Source organism: Anomaloglossus baeobatrachus, chromosome 2, assembly GCF_048569485.1.
Source record: "Anomaloglossus baeobatrachus isolate aAnoBae1 chromosome 2, aAnoBae1.hap1, whole genome shotgun sequence".
Lineage (NCBI taxonomy): Eukaryota > Metazoa > Chordata > Amphibia > Anura > Aromobatidae > Anomaloglossus > Anomaloglossus baeobatrachus.
The window spans coordinates 347,664,369-347,679,945 of NC_134354.1; the positions used below are offsets into that span (position 1 = coordinate 347,664,369).

Consider the following 15,577-nt stretch of genomic DNA (forward strand, 5'->3'; position numbering starts at 1 on the left):
GACTTTACTAGGGAGGGAGGGGGCTACCCGCACTCAGACAGGACCCCCATTGGCCTACTGCGGCCGACCGGCCCTTACCTGGTCCCTGCAGGCTCCAACCACTTCCGTGCCTCGCCGCCCGATATCAGCCCCCCTGGGCCTGCCACGGAGTCACTGGAGGAGGGTGTCCTGCTCGCAGGTCGGACCCCCGTGGGTCTGCTGCGGCGTCTCCACAGCACCTCGGCCAGCCGCAGCAGGACCCGTGCCCTGCCAGAGCCAGCCGGCCAGGGCTGGACTCTTTATCTTCGGCCCACCAGAACCATTCTGAATCCTTCCTGGAGGCTCCCTGTTCAAGGACAGGAAACCAACTGATGTGGGGAGAGGTGTCGCCCCTTTTAATCCTGGAGGTTTCCTGTCCTTGAAGGGCGGATCCCCTCTCTCGTGGTGCTGTCATGGGTACTGGAAAAAAACTATCTACGTTTACCATAAAGAGTAAACTTCATGAGAGCAAATACAGACGGTTCACAAGATACAAACAAATAACAAGCGTTAAAATTAGAAAAGCCAGAGTAGGAGAAGGCTTGGAACAGCTCATGACCCAAAGCACACCACATCCTCTGTAAAACGTGGGGGAGACAGTGTGATGGCCGGGCATGCATGGCTTCCAATGGCACTGGATCACTAGTGTTTATTGATGATGTGACTGAAGACGGAAGCAGCTGGATAAATTCTAAAGGCCTGGAAAAGTATTAAAAAGTCCAGAAACCCAGTGTTTGGTCTTGTCTATGGCTTTGAAACTTCACATCGTCGTTGCCTGCAATGGATTCTCTACAAAAGTATTCAAAATTAACATTTTATGTATGGACATAACTGTATACTGTTCTCATGAACAGCAGCTCTCCAGGTTGGAAAACAAAACCAATTTTGTAGAATTGAATTCATCTTTCATTCCCAAAGTAAAATCTTGAGTGACCAGGTCTGGAAGTTTGGAAGTAAAGAATTGGGCATGTTTAGATCAAGAATCCTCAATCAGTTTCCTTTTCATCTGCAATTGGCAAGTCCATATACACATTAGATCATGCTAAAAGCATCAGTTTGATCCATTGTGTATAAGTATCGGGTCAGCTTCACCTGTAGAACATGTCCGTGCCAAAGCTGCCATCTCTATTTTGTGCACCTGTCACATAAATGAAACTAAAAATGAAGACAACGCAAGAGAGAGATCCTTGTTTAATTCACTTTTCATATTTTAATTCCTATACATATATATTACTACTCCTCTGTGTGGCCCATCAACATCAAAAAAGTAGAAAGAACGTTAAGGAGACAGTATATACAAGAATCTGACATATTACTGTGTATACACATAGCACACACGTCATAAGAATAATCCATCATGGTTGTCCAGCGAGTAGAAAATATTGCAGGGCTCATGAATGTCGTATGTCTAAAACACAAAAAAGCTATATATTTTATTTACATTCTAAGGGCAGGCACCAAAAGGAAATAAGGTTGTGCAGATTACCAATGGTTAATAAGTGAGAGGGTATCTACATAGGGCTGGTCAACAGCCAAGAGGTGCGCAGCAGCTGAATGAAAGATCAATGTAGTGTCAATTAAAAAAGACAAAGTTCTAATGTGCTGTGGTTTTCCAATAACAATCCAGAAGCTGAAGCTCCACGCGGACCATTAGTAAGTCAGCTGCATAGATAAATAACTAGTTACACCACTACCCTTCAACCCGGACATTCACACTACTCAACACATACTGAGCCTTCTCTCTAGACCACTTCTGAAACGCGACAATTGCCCCTCTACATTTGCTCTGGGGGACTTTTTGTGCACTAGGAAGCAAATATTTACAGATAGGTGGGAGACAATCAAAGACTAGGGCCTTCTTGTGCTAGGCCAAATCAGGACCGCAGCGACAGCCAGATAATAAAGGCCAAGATAACAACTACAATGGCAAGGACCAGGGTTATGATGCAAATCTTCTTCCGGGATTTTTTCTAAAGAAAAGAGGGGGGGGGAAAAAAAAAAAAAAAAAAAAAAAAGATTATTCAACAAAATCTGTCAATTACATATCCAGGGGTAAAGCCATGCAGCGCCAGTCTCATGTTTTCCTTATGTCCAGGAAACTAGGTCTTTTAGGCTTCAGTCCAAGTAACTGATGAACATATTTCGCTACACGTTTTTATAGACTTGGCTAAAATATAAATGTAAAAAGAGTTAAACCCCCGACATGACATTTCAATGGGCTTCTGGGATTTCTCCTACCCACATGTAGTGAGAAGACGACCACACAAAGCCCAACAAGGCACCCATCAAATCTGAGAGGGATTTCAGAGATCATCAACTGCTTGTGGGTCACCAAGGATTGTCTTTACACCAATAACAGTCATGTTTTGTCTCATAAGGACTCTTAACTCCTTAAGAACCAGAACTACTTGGTACTTAAAGGGCTGATCCAATACCTATAATGCCATATATAAAATAGCAATCTTTAAGCCCTAATCACTTTTGTGACACCAGCGCTACCTCCTGATGGTTTATTTGCAGGCAGTGGTTGAAGCTGTGGGGTGGTGCTGTGGTCATTTTTTTCTATCACCGCACTCACACAAATCTCATTGAGGACAGCACTGGTGTCACACAGCTTCCATCACAGCCCACCGATGGCCAGTCAGGGAAAAGGGAAAGACTGCATGGATGGAGGCAGTGACTGAACATGTGATCACTTCTTGATCACCTCTACTGAATCAGGATGTCAGGGGACTGCAGTAACGGTATATGTGGTTAAGTGATCACAATGCCACCCTTTAATGGCGTCCTGTTACAGGAGGGGTGATAGTTGAGAAGTACTTGCAGTCCCAGCCTCCTGTAATGTTCCATTTGAGACTCTTCTCAGAGGAAGATTAAAACATAGGAAGTGGTAGGATAGGGAGAATTGTAGGCAATTTAATAATGCCAATAACAAAAGTGGTAAGGAGTTAAAGGGAACCTGTCACCATGAGTTTTCCTTATAAACTGCAGCCATCACCAGTAAGCTCTTATATACAGCATTCTAAAATACTGTATATAAGAGCCCATGGTGCACTGTATAATGTAAAAAACACCCATCAGAGCGGACCACCCCCTAGGTGAGTAATATAAAGGTGTTTTTTTAGAATCTACACAGTGGCCTGGGCTCTTATATACAGTATTCTAGAATTCTGTATATAAAAGCTTACTGGCGGTGGTCACAGCTCATAAAGGAAGAACCTGGTGACCGGTTCCCTTTAAAGATAGGTGTGTAGAAGTTTGGAACTGCCCCTTTAAAGACCACATAATTTTTCCTTTTTGCACTTCTATTTTTGCTTTCTTTCAAGAGCCATAGCTTTTTTTTTTGCACACCCATAGACTTTGACAAATCTCATTCAACAAACAGGAGAGACTAGTGCATGTCCCCGTAAAAAACAAAATGTTTGCAGCACCAATGGTAAAAAGGCTGCACATGTATAACACATGCTGTGTATCAAGCTGGGGACGCACTTCTATTTCAAGAGATCCACATGAAACATACAAAGTCCAAAAGTATGACAGCCCCACACTGAGTGAAGATATCAATCCATCTTTATTCCATCAGGGCATCACAGGAACGTTTTGACGTCTTGAATGAAGATGAACGAAGTCATGATGAAGACATTACAGTCGAAACGTTGCTGTGAAGCCTTGATGGAATAAAGATGGAGTGATATCTTCACTCAGTGGAGCGCTGTCATAATTTTGGACTTCGTGCATGCCTCTGGTCTGTGGGGTGGGATGAAAGTTTTATCTGCACTGCCTTATTAAATAACGGTGCATTTTTTTCCCCCACAGACAGCACTCTGACCGAAAATAAGGTAGTGTGAACTTGTCAGCATCACTTACCTGGTAATAGGCCGCCCTCTGTAACTGCTCCGTCCCTCTTTCTACATGAACTTCTGCACTTTCAACATTGGCTTCTATACTATCTGCACAAAACAGAAAATCAAAATAATCAGTTATTACACATTTTTAAATTGTAAACTGCAGGGGTTCCCCCCCCCAACCCCCTCTTTTTTTAGCTTTGTTATAACAGATTGAAAACATTATCACATGACTGCGCATCTGACGACTGACCCAGGTGACAAGTTTACTGGTGTAAGATGAATTGTGTCTTGGACTGCTGCATTGTAATAGTACATATACTATAAGAAGCAAAAAACTACAATGTACAATTAGAGATCCAACAATGTGATTGAGGATTTTATGGGATTGCACTTTCAGAACACTTTTCATTAACGCTGGTGCGGATTCTAAGATCTGCACTGAACGATATAAAGAAGAAACACTGGCCATAGCCGAGTGTTCAACTTCTCTCTTTAAAGGGAACCTGTCAGGTCCAATATCCACCCAGAGCCACGAGCAGTTCTGGGTGCATATTACTAATCCCTGCCTAACCGTCCCTGTATACACTAGCATAGATAAAGAGATCTTTAGAAAAAGGGTTTCTAAAGATCCTTTATAATATGCTAATGAGGCCAGGGACTAGCCGCAAGGACGTTAGTTCCCTTGGCATGTTAGTACGCCCCTGTGGGTGTGCTAAGATGCTAATGAATACGCAGCGTCAGAGGTATGGTCAATCTCATCGCTCTCTGCTGCCACAGCCTCAGATGCTGGATTTCAGCTCAGTGCGCATGATCAGAAGTCCCAGACTTCCAGTCAAGCGCACTATGAAGCCAGGTGTATGCGTCACAGCTTCAAACTGGTGTAGTGTACATGATCGGAAGTCCAAGGACATTCTTATTGTGCACACTAAGCGAAAAACCAGCAATGGCAGAGGAGGTCAGAGTGACCATGCCTCTGACACTGCATTCATTTGCATGTTAGCACGACCACAGGGGCTGACAAGCCAAGAGAACTAACGCCCTTGCGACTAGTCCCTGGCCTCATTAGTATATTATATGGGATCTTTAGAAATCCTCTTTCTAATGATCCCTTTATATATGCTAGTGTATTCAGGGACGGTTAGGCAGGGATCAGCAATATACATCCAGAACTGCTCATGGTTCTGGGTACAAATTGCACCTGACAGGTTCACTTTAACTGTAGAATTGACGTTACGCTGTCGTCAGTCTCATCAGTGCAGTAGAGAGGAGCAGATCAGACAACATAAAATTTGCCTGTTCTTGCAGATCTTCCCGGGACTTTCAATTTGCTGAGAAATTATCCTTTGCATATTGAATGTCCCTTTAACCTGGTATTGCAGTACCACAATACTGTATAAAGTGTAAATTGTGGTCTCATTTCTAATTCAGCCTATTGCTGAGCTTCAGAGAAGTAGCAAGTTGTGGAAACATGGGCCCTCAGCATTGTGGGGTGCAATGTGGAACAGAAGCACCGGTGAATCAGAGAGTGATTACACAGCCACATCTGGAGTTTTGCTGATGTTACAATATACTCTTATTGATGTCTAGCACTTTTTTCTTTTTTCAATTTGAAGCATAAAAAAAAAAATAAAAAAAAAAAAAAGTCAGTGATTTTTACCTATCATTTCTCCTTGGTCATGAATCATTACTGCCAAGTCTTTAAAAATCTGATTCACATCCAGAATATCTGCCTGTTTGAAGGAAGCAAAAGGAGCATTAGCTGAAAAGTTACATTACAATTGTACACAAATATTCACAGAAAAGAAAAAAAAAAAAAAAGGAAGAAGTTTACATAAAATAGTATATTACTTCTAATTTCTGGATCGCGCTCTCTCTCTCTTTGATAAGCTCCAAGTCCTGTTCTGTGATTCCAAGATCTTCCTCTTGGCTTTGCATTTGGTTCCACTCTTCATTACTTGGGGAAAAAAAAGGGGTTAGTCAAATCTAGTATGTGACAAGAAGGTATAGGCGTGTGCATGAGCAGCAATAATGTGTATTATCTCACGTCATGGGAAGTTACCTACAACTGATGAATCCACTTTTACAGACTGTACCTTAGGCACTTCTCTAAACCTGGCCTCATACACAGTCCTATAATTCCATGTTTTACAAAACTAGAATCGGGTACCTATAGGTGCTTGGGGCTGTACAGTACCCTCAGTATAACGGATTTCATACGGGTTTTCTTCTATAACACCAATGGTAGATTAAGAACAATCCACACATGTAGAAGCCAAAAACAGGGCCATCATTAAAATAATTTTTTATTGAGCAATATTAAAAACATTAAAAGGGAACCGGTCAGGTCCAATATGCACCCATCACCATGACCAGTTCTGTGCTCATTTTAATCCCTGCCTAACCGTCCCTGTATACACTAGCATAGATAAAGACATCTGTAGAAAAAGGATTTCTAAAGATCTTTTACCGTATGCTAATGAGCGAGGGGACTAGTTCCTGGGTGTTAGTTCCCCGGCCAGTCTCCCCCATTAGCATGTTAGTATGTCCCTATGGGGCCCCTGTGGGTGTGCTAACATGCTAATGAATACACAGTGTCACAGGATGCTCTCACTCACCTCTCCGCTGCCATCATGTCCGATGGGGGATTTCCGCTCGGTGCGCATGACCCCGGAGTTTTGGTCATGTGCACTACTTCAGTTTGAAGCCAGGACGCGTACACCCGGCTTCATAGTGCGCATGACTGAAAGTCCGGGGTGATGCGCACTGAGCCGAAATCCAGAGTCGGACACGATGGCAGCGTAGAGGTGGGTGAGATCATCCTCTGACACTGCACATTCTTTAGCATGAAAGTATGCCCAAAAGTGGCCCAGAGGGGCGTACTTACATGCTAATGGGGGAGACTGGCAAGAGAACTAAAGCCCAGGGGACTAGTCCCCTTGCTCATTAGCATATGACAAAAGCTCTTTAGAAATACTTTTTCTAAAGATCTCTTTATCTATGCTAGTGTATACAGGGACGGTTAGGCAGGGATTAGCAATATGCACCCAGAACTGCTCATGGTTCAGGGTGCATATTACACCTGACAGGTTCCCTTTATAAGAAGAATAGTCAAATAGGTATACATTAAATATTACGTATACCAAAATAATATATAAATACATTGTTTTAAAAAAAAAATAAATAAAATATGCAAATACCTACTACAGAGGATACAGTAGAAAAAAAAAAAAAAAAAAACATCAGAGACTCTGTACCATCAAAAAAATAAGATAATACTAAATCGAATACATACAAGTGTACACAAAATGTATTATAAAAAATAAATGTCTAGTGCTTATATGAAAAAAACTCAGTATAAGTACCAATACTGACTATACTGTATTCTATATTATAGCCACAAGATGGCACCCAAGTACAACAGATCAAAAGTCAATCCCACACTGCCTTATTATTACAGAAGTAAGCCTAATTACCATGACACCAGGGCCAAATACACAAAACACATAGCATAAATCTAGGCCCAATAACTACCTCTGGTGATGACAAGAGCTGTTCAGCCCCTCACCCTGACGTGACGTCCGTTTTAAGAACCTTCCTCAGGGGTTAATGACAAAAGTGTGCCTATGGAGTAACGGAGGGGGTGATTATCTGTGATGTGCGGCACATGGAGGCCTGAATCTGGAAGAGCTCTATCTAAATCACTGCTTTGAAATCTGTCAGATTTCCAATAAAAGAAACATTTCATGCTCCATAAGAAGCTGCTCAGCTATTTTAACAACCAGAGTCAAAAAACTCCCTCCTCGGAGTATGGAGAGTCATCGGGGTGGGGTCTTGTCCATGCGCAGTTCAGGAGGGAGACAACCAGTAAATGGTAAGAGGAACTAGTCTATTGCTCTACACGTTTCAAAAAGGTCTGGTTTTTACCAATATCTCTTCCACCAGTCATTACTGGATATGATGTCACACATGGTCTATAACAAGTCATGCAATTGTATATGTGCATGATGAGGACGGACTGTCCTTGAAATGCGTAGCCCAGTTATCCATTTCCCGGTCCTCTCTCTCCTGTGCAGCACTCGGACAGGACGCCCCCCCCTCTCCACAGCTCACTCTCCTATCAAGGCCAGCCAACACCATTGTTGTGTATCGTCTGCACCACCTCATCAGGTCAGCACCATAGCCCTCCACCTTTTCCTCTCTGCCGCTCATTTAGTATCACGTGCTTATCAGAGTATGACCTAAGCCACACGGCGAGAAAATCGGTGCGAGTGGAGTGCGATAAAACATCGCATTGCCCTCGGACCAATTCTAGCCTGTGTGTCAGCACACATGAGCGATTATTTTCTCAGCCCTAATCGGACCGAGAAAACAATCGTAGCATGCTGCGATTGTAAGCTGAGACTCTTTCTCTCGCACCCATTCAAGTGAATGGGGTGAGAAAAAAAAAAAAAATCATCGCACTGCACTCGCGGTACACCGGTGTACTACCAGTGCAGTACGAGAATGGCAGACTACGGAGGAGAGAGGGAGAGAAATCCCTCCCTCCCCTCCTGAGTGCCAGCCGCCCCCCGCAGCTGAGGTCTGCTCACATGATCGGAGCTCAGATGCAGGTACACTCGTATGACACTCGGCTCCTGCTGTGCTGCCAGCGCAAGCCGAGTCTCATGCGAGCATCGCAGTAGTGCTCCGTGTGGCCCCAGCCTATGGAGGAGAGGGGAGAGAGTGAAGGCTCAGACAGGAAAAGTCCCCAACGCTGATATGAAGTAGTCTATAGATCTGACTGAGCAGCTTCTATAAGGACCATGGATTGCTGCCCAGCGCTACGGGAGAGAACGAAACAGAATAAGGATATTCTAAGAATGGGTAATTTGCAATACCTGAAGGAACAGTAAATTAAGGTTTAGTTCTTTAAACCTTATTGTCCTGGAACAAGGCGTGGAGTAATGTTGCCAATACGGTGTCCTGACACGTGACTTCCACATGAAGAGATGACCTATACACCCCTATACATATCAACTCTACAGACCGAAATCCTCGTCAATCAGCTGATCACTGTCACTTACTTGCCAAATGAAACAAGCGGTTCTTCCTTCTGCCTCTCATCAGCCTGAGAAAAAAAAATAAATGACAGGAAGCATATCACTATAAAAGCAGCCAATAACCGTATAGAGAATACTGTAGCGATAGATGTATTGGTATTCTATGGACATATAACAACCATAAATAAGCTACTTCAGTCTGAAATTGGTTCCCCAACACCTCTCCCTTCTGCATCGGGAGTTGAGGGGGCCGCTAACGTTCCATGTCAGACCCCCGTGCGCCCATCCTGGTGCGCAGTGACGAGGAGACATATGAAAATGGTGGAGCATCCACTTGAATACAAATACCCAACAAGTTATCCGTGATCAGATTCAAAGACACGTCTGTCCAGCTGTACAGATCCTATTTAAGATGTAGACGGCAGTGAGACGTGGTCTCATAACACACACACAAATAAACACACGTGGACATCTCCCTTAAGGTATGGTCACAAGGGGCAGAAAATCTGCATCATATTCCTGTAACATCGATAAGATTTCACCAAATCTCCTTGTGCTGCAGAATACATTTGGCTGGAATCCACACAAACTGACCAGCAGTGCGCATTACATTTGTGCCCTGCCCCCTTTATTATACTCACCCGCTACAGGTTTTTTTTTTTTTCCTTCAGCATTGCTCCAGTCTGTTTCCATTGATTCGTGACCGGCTGGCAGCTCCAGTATTTCATAGATCACACCAAAGGTCACAAATAATTACAACTCTATGAGAGCCTTGTTGTAGCTCTCAGTTCTGATTGAGCGCTTCTGACAGAACTAACTTCCAGCCAGTCAGAAGTTATGGGACTGCGGGAACAGAGCGGCACCCAATAAGGATGAAGACAGCAGCAGATGAGTAGAATACCAAGGGCAGAGGACTTAGATTTAAAAGCACTGCTCCAAAACTTAAAAAAAAAAAAAAAAAAAAAAAAGGTAAACGTACCTCCCCAGGCTCTCTTGCAGGTCTCTGTATAGCCCAGCCTCCTATGTGACCACTGCAGTCAGTCACAGGCTGCAGTGGTCACATTAGATAAAGCATATCAGGAGGCCTTATTCTAGAATATAGGATTGCGCATATTGAAATGTAACACAGCCAAGCGTTGTCTTATTTCAGTGTATTTACTAGAACCTGGAGAAACCCATTTTCAGCAGGGATAACCCAACTAGACCCTTCAGCAAGGTCTATAGGGCTCCCTTCTGGAGATTAGCAGTTTTTTGCTCTTTAACATTAAATTGCAGTGATTTCTATGGCCATATGACAAACTGCATTTTTTTTTCTTTTTTACCATCCGCCAATTAGGATACAATCTGAATAAGAAGAGTTTTATTATTTTCTGTCTTATCTAACAACGCGTTTTCCATGTTACTAACCCAAAATCAGCCCGACAAGTAGTGCATTACACAGGGATGATAAAGCTAGGCCTGAACTTACTGACAACCGAGATCCGGCTCTGGCACGTGCTACAGTCTCCTTCTCCTTTTGTGACACTTGTCTCTGGACAGCTTGGAAATGGTTAAGTGCAGCAGAAAAATCATTCATAAGACGCTCCTTCTGCAGTTTTTGTTGACGCTGTAAGAAAGGGACATCAAATAGTGACAAATGCTGATCATGCCATGCAAGCAGTAGGGGGATTGTCTACTATATCCAGGACTAGGAGCAGGGCCATATTGCTCAGCTATGGCCAGTATACAGCATATGGAGCTTGACTCCTCAGCCCTTACACATGGCAGCCGCCAGAATGGACAACAGCAGATTAGTGGGGGCCCAGGTTGTCAGACATCACTGATCTGATAATAATGGCCTATATAGTACTTACAACTACATCAACCCTAAAGACGGGGCAACAGATAGCTGGATGGAGAGAGAAGTCGGTGCCATTTGAGGGTTTAGTTTACATTACTCTGCTCTGGTGAAAGATCATTGGCATGGTAAGTAACAAGGTATTTGTTATAGTGCAATGTTAAGCAATGGAATATTGTACCTGCTCTACCGGAGACAATGGAGCGGGGACAAATGAAAGATCCTTCAGGTAAGTGTTGGTTTCCTTGGCCAAAACATTAGTGGAGTGCTGAATCTGTTGCCTGCAGACAGAATATAATGGGTTACACGTCAAGATATCAGGAAAGGGCTGCATACATCAGTGCTATAATGTACAACTTACAGGTTTTGTTGGAGTTTGCTAGAATCTTTACTGGTTCCAAGCTGATTCAATAAGGTCCGAATCTGAGCAGCTGCAGAGATTAAAGGAGAACGAAAGGTTAAGCCAAGAAAGAGAAGATGCATTGCCACGAGACATCGCCCACTGGGTATCAGAGTTCTCCCCTACTTTCAAAGATATTCTCAATGGATCAAGGGTGTGGTTATCTATATTCACCTCCCAGACTGGAGCCACTGCGCCACACCGATCCGGGGCACCAGTATCTGGAAGGGGCGACAACCGCTTCAGATTGTCATGCCCTAAAACTGGTGGACTACACACTAGCAAGAGTGGAGGAGCGGCACCAGCCCAGGAAGTTAGTGTAAGGATTAAAGGGTTTTTTGTTTTTTTACTTCTTACTCGACCCTGAGCTCATTGAGAATAACATTTACGGTAGGTGACCCTATAAGTCAACCTGTATAGACTAGAATCTAGTCACTAGATAGACCCCTTTCAGGATACAGCAGGTCAGATTTAGAGAGTCCGCGGGTGGCCATACATTTCATCTGCAGTGATCAGCCCCTGCTGACACATTGTATACACACCATAAATGCAGCATCATGCGGAATATTAGTCAGATAATTATGGTGGGCAGGAATTAGATAGATAAAAGGGTAACGACTGAGCAGAACTGACCGGACACGTTCAATGACACCAGGCAAAAAGGAGACGTTCTCTTTCCAAAACATGTTTGAATATTCTCACAGATCTTTTATGGCCTAATATGAAATTTAGAAATATGGCCGAATTCTATCCAGACATATCAGCTAGTCTGATACATTATCTTCAATAACTGTTTAAGCACTAGCCTTACTAACAGCCCCATACACATGCATTCAGCCAGGTGTAAATTTGTTCTCAGTGGTGACTTAGAAGAGAAGTGACTGGCAGCAGCTCAACTCTCTGGAGAACTAAATGGATAGTATGTTGGAATTCAACATATCCAATGATCTGTGGGGGTGGGGAACACCACGTAAACACCGATCTATTCTGTATAGCCACGGGCTAACTGGCATAAACGTCTACCAGAAGAGTGAACACAAGAAGAACAAGCACTTTACAATGTACGGTATGAGAACACAGACAGATCCCTAGAGCTCCGAAACAAAAAGACTCCTGGTGCTCTGTGGGGCACTGCGCCCATTCACCAATACAAACAATTTCCAGCACTTTCACTGCCAAGCTCATTGTGTAGCATTCAGATGGTGGAAATATCCAGTAGCGATAAGGAGGGACAATCTGAACCCTTTAGGACTACGAATGCCCGAGCTGATACAGTGTTCATGGGTGACCATATAAAACCACATCTGACAATTAAGGACTCGTTCACACAAGACATCCACGTATCATAAGGACAGCACAAGGGATCACATAGGGGTTACCATGTGCATGTCGTGCAGACTGTTTTTTTTTTTTTATTTAGGGTATGTGCGCACGTTGCTTTTTACCTGCTTTTTTGCTGCTTTTTCTTCTGCGCTGTTTAATGCCAAAATGGATGTGTTCTTCTATTCAAGCAAAGTCTATGGGAATTTGGGTTTCTTGTTCACACTATTGTTGTTCAAAATGCTGCCTTTTTGAGGCAGAACTTTGGTCAAAAACTCAGCTTTTCAAAGAAGCAACATGTCAATTGTTTTTGCCATTTGTCTTTTGCACTGCAAAGCTGAGTTTTTGACCAAAGTTCTGCCACAAAAAGGCAGCATTTTGAACAACATAGTGTGAACAAGAAACCCAAATTCCCATAGACTTTGCTTGAATAGAAGAACACATCCATTTTGGCATTAAACAGCGCAGAAGAAAAAGCAGCAAAAAAGCAGGTAAAAAGCAGGTAAAAAGCAACGTGCGCACATACCCTTAAACAGACATATGGATTTGAAAATGGACAAAGGGGACACAATACAAAGGCAAAAATAATCAGCATTACAGGGGAACACCACTGATATGAACGATGTGCAGCGGACACCTCGGATTATAAATTCCAGAGTTCTCCAGCAATTACCAAGCCTGAAATGTAATCCGACTTCAGCTCCTACCAGAGCGAATCAAGAGCAGTCACCTGTAGGTCAGACGTTTCCATCATACACAACGCCTCGGGCTCCCCGATCACACAAGACTCCACTTCTAGTGCAGGATGGTGGCCAGAGCTCGGGGACTACAGGCCAGGCACTATCTGGAGCCCGTGTGATGCGCTGAGCCTATAGTGGCGGCCAGAGCTCGGGGACTACAGGCCGGGCACTATCTGGAGCCCGTGTGATGCGCTGAGCCTATAGTGGCGGCCAGAGCTCGGGGACTACAGGCCGGGCGCTATTTGGAGCCCGTGTGATGCGCTGAGCTTATAGTGGTGGCCACACCTGGAGGACTACAGGCCGGACACTATCTGGAGCCCGTGTGATGCACTGAGCCTATAGTGGTGACCACAGCTGGAGGACTACAGGCCGGACACTATCTGGAGCCCGTGTGATGCGCTGAGCTTATAGTGGTGGCCACACCTGGAGGACTACAGGCCGGACACTATCTGGAGCCCGTGTGATGCACTGAGCCTATAGTGGTGACCACAGCTGGAGGACTACAGGCCGGACACTATATGGAGCCCGTGTGATGTGCTGAGCCTATAGTGGTGGCCACAGCTGGAGGACTACAGGCCGGACACTATATGGAGCCCGTGTGATGCGCTGAGCTTATAGTGGTGACCACAGCTCGAGTACTACAGGCCGGACACTATATGGAGCCCGTGTGATGTGCTGAGCCTATAGTGGTGGCCACAGCTGGAGGACTACAGGCCGGACACTATATGGAGCCCGTGTGATGCGCTGAGCCTATAGTGGTGGCCACAGCTGGAGGACTACAGGCCGGACACTATATGGAGCCCGTGTGATGTGCTGAGCCTATAGTGGTGGCCACAGCTGGAGGACTACAGGCCGGACACTATATGGAGCCCGTGTGATGCGCTGAGCCTATAGTGGTGGCCACAGCTGGAGGACTACAGGCCGGACACTATATGGAGCCCGTGTGATGCGCTGAGCCTATAGTGGTGGCCACAGCTGGAGGACTACAGGCCGGACACTATATGGAGCCCGTGTGATGTGCTGAGCCTATAGTGGTGGCCACAGCTGGAGGACTACAGGCCGGACACTACATGGAGCCCGTGTGATGTGCTGAGCCTATAGTGGTGGCCACAGCTGAAGGACTACAGGCCGGACACTATCTGGAGCCCGTGTGATGTGCTGAGCCTATAGTGGTGGCCACAGCTGGAGGACTACAGGCCGGACACTACATGGAGCCCGTGTGATGTGCTGAGCCTATAGTGGTGGCCACAGCTGAAGGACTACAGGCCGGACACTATCTGGAGCCCGTGTGATGTGCTGAGCCTATAGTGGTGGCCACAGCTGGAGGACTACAGGCCGGGCGCTATCTGGAGCCCGTGTGATGCGCGGAGCCTATAGTGGTGGCCACAGCTGGAGGACTACAGGCCGGACACTATCTGGAGCCTATGTGATGCGCTGAGCTTATAGTGGTGGCCACACCTGGAGGACTACAGGCCGGACACTATCTGGAGCCTATGTGATGCGCTGAGCCTATAGTGGTGGCCACAGCTGGAGGACTACAGGCCGGACACTATCTGGAGCCTATGTGATGCGCTGAGCCTATAGTGGTGGCCACAGCTGGAGGACTACAGGCCGGACACTATATGGAGCCCGTGTGATGCACTGAGCCTATAGTGGTGGCCACAGCTCGGGGACTACAGGCCGGACACTATCTGGAGCCTATGTGATGCGCTGAGCCTATAGTGGTGGCCACAGCTGGAGGACTACAGGCCGGACACTATCTGGAGCCTATGTGATGCGCTGAGCTTATAGTGGCCATGTAGAACAATAATGCATACTAGCCCCACAATCCAAGCCCTGAGCACGGTCACCACGCAGCCTGCTCACTGTTATTGGTGATCCTCTGGATGTTGCCGCTGCATGTCTGGATGATGCTGTTGAAGTCTCGCCCTTTGGCTGTGCTCTGTGGCCACTGGCCCGACATGATGGTGTCTGTTCGGCCTGGATCTCCTCTGTATCTACCGCACCGGTCACAAGAACACTGCACAGCCGCACAGCAACGCCCGAGATATGATGACGTCAGGTGGCGGTGTGGCGGATCAGCTGAGGAGCGCTGCTCACGATGACACTCCTCACAGCAGGAGAGTCTAGAATAGGGGGTGACGTCGCCGGAAGGGGCGGGGCATACTCAGTCCGGGGCACAGCTGATACCAGAAAGCCGCTATGTGCTGTGCCTGACTGACAGCTGGGGTTGATGTGACTGAGGGGATAAAAGGGGAGCAATGGGGCTGAGAGAAGCTGTGTGGGGGAAAGAGTGATGTAAGGCTATGTGCGCACACTGCAGAAACGCAGCCTGGGACTGAAAACCACATCCAAACACGCGTGGGTTTATGGCA

General features: G+C 45.6%; 1 protein-coding gene across 1 annotated transcript; it reads right to left on the bottom strand.

Annotated features, from left to right (window-relative positions):
- Positions 1-1,191: 1,191 nt before the first annotated feature.
- STX12 (syntaxin 12) lies at positions 1,192-15,325 on the bottom strand. The gene is made up of 9 exons (XM_075335978.1): positions 15,069-15,325; positions 11,104-11,173; positions 10,924-11,023; positions 10,374-10,511; positions 8,930-8,973; positions 5,715-5,820; positions 5,524-5,596; positions 3,886-3,968; positions 1,192-1,988 (listed from the first exon to the last, which is right to left on the bottom strand). The coding sequence occupies exons 1-9, from the start codon at positions 15,163-15,165 to the stop codon at positions 1,893-1,895; spliced, it is 807 nt and encodes a 268-aa protein (XP_075192093.1). The 5' UTR covers positions 15,166-15,325; the 3' UTR covers positions 1,192-1,892.
- Positions 15,326-15,577: the final 252 nt, after the last annotated feature.

Bases quoted from the DNA above. Each gene is read 5' to 3' on its own strand.
- STX12 (XM_075335978.1), bottom strand. From the start codon at position 15,165: ATGTCGGGCCAGTGGCCACAGAGCACAGCCAAAGGGCGAGACTTCAAC. The intron at 10,512-10,923 runs GTACAATATTCC...CCTTTCTTACAG, and splicing joins CATTGTCTCCGGTAGAGCAG to CGTCAACAAAAACTGCAGAA. The intron at 3,969-5,523 runs GTAAAAATCACT...TGTTTTGTGCAG, and splicing joins TGACCAAGGAGAAATGATAG to ATAGTATAGAAGCCAATGTT.